The 3382-nt window shown below is 44.1% G+C and overlaps 3 protein-coding genes across 3 annotated transcripts; 1 reads left to right on the forward strand and 2 right to left on the reverse strand.

The window, feature by feature from the left end:
* Window positions 1-343: 343 nt before the first annotated feature.
* On the reverse strand, window positions 344-634 carry COCVIDRAFT_71713 (hypothetical protein; the record flags this gene model as incomplete). The annotated part of the gene is given in 2 exon segments (XM_014694534.1): window positions 344-578; window positions 591-634. Coding segments are annotated over 2 exon segments (279 nt in total), but the record flags the coding sequence as incomplete, so codon positions are not given.
* A 1597-nt stretch (window positions 635-2231) lies between these two features.
* On the forward strand, window positions 2232-2606 carry COCVIDRAFT_116836 (hypothetical protein; the record flags this gene model as incomplete). The annotated part of the gene is made up of 1 exon (XM_014694535.1): window positions 2232-2606. One exon carries the CDS (start codon window positions 2232-2234, stop codon window positions 2604-2606), a length of 375 nt encoding a protein of 124 aa, XP_014550021.1.
* A 201-nt stretch (window positions 2607-2807) lies between these two features.
* On the reverse strand, window positions 2808-3110 carry COCVIDRAFT_32141 (hypothetical protein; the record flags this gene model as incomplete). Its single annotated transcript, XM_014694536.1, has 2 exons — window positions 2808-2907; window positions 2956-3110. 2 exons carry the CDS (start codon window positions 3108-3110, stop codon window positions 2808-2810), a joined length of 255 nt encoding a protein of 84 aa, XP_014550022.1.
* Between the last annotated feature and the right edge of the window lie 272 nt (window positions 3111-3382).

A 3382-nucleotide genomic window follows, 5' to 3' on the forward strand; every position in this document is an offset into this window, starting at 1 on the left:
CAGAGCGTTTCTAGGAGCAGAGCGTTTCTAGGAGCAGAAGCTTTTCAGGAGCATGAATGTCATGATAGTTAAAGAAGTATCCTCCTGCAACCACTTGCAAACCGCTAGATAGTCACAAAAAGAATGCTTAGCGCTAAAGTAGTTCAGGAAGTATCCTTCTGCAAACCCCTGCAATATCAGTTTACTTACCTAACTTCCACTTAACGGCCAGACCGAGCTAATAGAAATTATATTATGTATCCGACAGAACACTATGAGATTCATCTAAGAAATTGATCATCATTTTATTTGAGTTGCTAGCTGTAGATCGTGCGTCTAGCATTTCCGCTTCAACGCTTGTAGTATTATAGGAAGAATGGTTGCCTCGGTCGTCTTTGTCTTGGTCGTACAGGCGTGTAGTGCACGTAAGAGAGGCGGACGGTCGGACATCAACGTGCGCTGGGTGCGATAGGAGCATATGCGGTATGGCTTGCGGTGCGTCGCTGTTATCCTTACCATACCAGTCTAGCATGTCCGCATTAGTGCTTGCAGTATTATGAGAAGAGTGACGGTCTCCTAATGTAGTTTCAAAGAGGTTGCTATTCTTCTACGTATCTAGTTGGGAGCTGCCAGTAGGAAGGAAAGTAGCGGACTGTTGGATATTGTTGCACGCGTGGGTGCGGAGAAAAATTGATCTGTATTTTTGCTAGATTTCTACAACGGTCTTTTGTATGCCACATTTGCAGGGTCTTGTTACATCTAGAGTACCGCCGTGTTTCATCTGCATTTGATGTCATTGTATCCTTGCATGGTTTGCGACAGATATCAACCATAGCTGGATGTGACGGGCGCTCAGACTGTGCAGCTTGTGTAGAGAAATTCGAGTCGCGATCGAAAGACAGCCTGTGTGGTAGGAGCTTTGGCCGCAAATACTCTAGATAATTACTCAGGTTCCGCCCTTGCAAGCAAGGACAGAAAAGCTTTCGCTGTCAAGATAAACTACCAAAAGTTAGCGGAATCGTGGTAGGACTAGTCATCGTGCCTCTTCTTCTCTCATTCTAGCCTGGATCTGATCAAGAAGTAGCTCATCGTGAGTTATCGCCTGTCGCATGTTAGCAACAGCATTACTATTAGTACCAAACTTACAAGATGTATGGAACGCATAATGTTCTAGAGTAGCAGATTTTGATCTCACGGTACGAACACAAGATGATGGCAAGACGCTCATTATATAGATTTAGAAAGCTTGCACTAGCGTTACGCTTTTATTCCTACTAGCTCAAGCTGTACTGTCATGCTAAGTCAGGCACATGTGATAGCGGCGCTTAAGTTCTGGTGTGCCTTAATGCCAAGATAGCTAGAAGTAAGCATCACAATACAGCATGACACCAGGAATATGTGGGGGATTTCGCGTCCCGATGTAATTATTGCCAAAACAACTACAAATCATCAGCACTTTTTCGTGTCTGAGCAGGTGCATGGGGCAATTTTAACGTATAATGCCACGCCGGATTTTTTTTAACACCTAGCCTTCTAACATCCTATTTAAGTCATTACGCGGAGTTTGTTATAGGCTGTCTTCTCTCGCCTTATATATTGGAAGGTATAAGCAAATACCAAGCTAGCATCAGGATGTCCATGTGTGCTAGAAGTAAGTGAGCGAGCGTCTAAGGAGAGGAGTAGAAGAAAGTTCAGGGCACACAGATATACAGGAGCAGGAGCGCAGCTATATAAATTATGAAGTGACTGGCAGTAAATTGCGGGGTGTGGGAGAAAAACTGTCCCAAGCTGGAACTAATCCTTGTCCAAGGACATGTCTAGATGTTGCGGCGAATGCAGTAAAGTAAATATTATATAAAGAGCACTTAAGAGAGAATGGTGCAGAGCTAAGTCAAGATGAATTGCATTGTTGTGTTCTGCTGTTCTGCTGTTCTGCTGTGGTGGCCACCTTTTTTTATGGCACCTTTTAGGGTTTGCTCACATGGAGAATCTCTGATACACATGCTTATGCGAAGGGGCAAAGGTTGGTGCCGCGACCCACTTGCTTGCCACTTTTGGTGCTAAGCTCGACTATAACTTTCAGGCTACAGCCGGTTAGCATAATTCTAATCCTAGTCGACTTATGGGTTTCCACCTATATATAAGCGTGGGTTACTGTGCATGACAAATCCCGCGCAATTCACAAAGACTCACAGCTACAATTTCAAGCTCTCATAACTAGCCCGCGCTTACCTGACTACAAGTCTCCAAATATGCCTACCGACTGGAGACCCGATAAGCCTCTCCGAGATTTCATCAAAGACAATAGCCATTTTCGTCAGATGGAGCAGCGAGAGAGATATGAAGGCAGAGTATTCAATAACAAGAGCCACATCAAGGAACAGACCATCAGAAACAATCGGCATGATATACACGAAATTGAGGGAAGCTTAGAGGTGCAAAGACACCTATTATTAAAATTAGCGGAGCAAGAAAATCGTGTTATGGAAAAGCCTGAAGAAAGGTGCACATCCTCTATCCAACGTCTTGAGAGCTTAAAGACGGACACAGTTCAAGCAATACAAAAGACCTGGAACCAAAGTAGCAGACCTATGGCCAAAAAACGATCGTTGTATCCATTGTGGTAATAGAAGCGAAAGCGTATCATAACCTTGCTATCTATGACCAAATTTAAATATTAGATCCTATCCCCTCTGATCACGATTTTTCTTTATCTTTGCCCTTGGTTGGTCTCCATGCGCGAAGATGATCTTCACTGCATTGTGATTGGTTTGGTACAGCATAACGCATGCACTCAAATAGATTCTCTGCAGAAATACAGCGTTGAATTAATTTGGTAGACTTGTTCGGCACAAGTTCGAGTCTCGCATAATATCACAGAGGCGACCAGAAGCCCCAGCAACACGAGTGAAATGCTGGCCTACGCCTCTAATAGATGTTAGCTGCATCCCGCTGTATAACATAACATCTTCTTACGATCTTTCTTCTGCCAGGACTTGAAGTCTGCGAATGATTTCTGCTTCTTCGGGGTGTTCTTCCATCATGGCGAGCGGAGGAGATGCCGCCAAGGTCCATACTGCCTTGGCCCTTTCCTGATGTTTTTCGACGTCGATTAGGGATATCGCCTTCATCATACGCAGAGATGTAGTGACAAGGAAGAGAGCCGAGTATGTTAAGATAGTGAGACTATCAAGTCTTACCACTCCAACGCGTTGATCTTTTTAATCGTTTTTACGCTGTAAGCTCTATTATATAGTTGATGGATTTAGAGCGGCAAAGGTCTCTTTTAACTAATATTCTCAAAGAGCCTACTCTGAAAAAGGCTAGCGTAACAAGCACCAGCTCTCAGAGTGCTGGTGTTTGTTACGCTAAACCAGAACAGGCTGTTACTTGGCTGATGGGC

The sequence above is a fragment of the Bipolaris victoriae genome (genome assembly GCF_000527765.1).
Source record: "Bipolaris victoriae FI3 unplaced genomic scaffold scaffold_347, whole genome shotgun sequence".
Classification (NCBI taxonomy): Eukaryota; Fungi; Ascomycota; class Dothideomycetes; order Pleosporales; family Pleosporaceae; genus Bipolaris; species Bipolaris victoriae.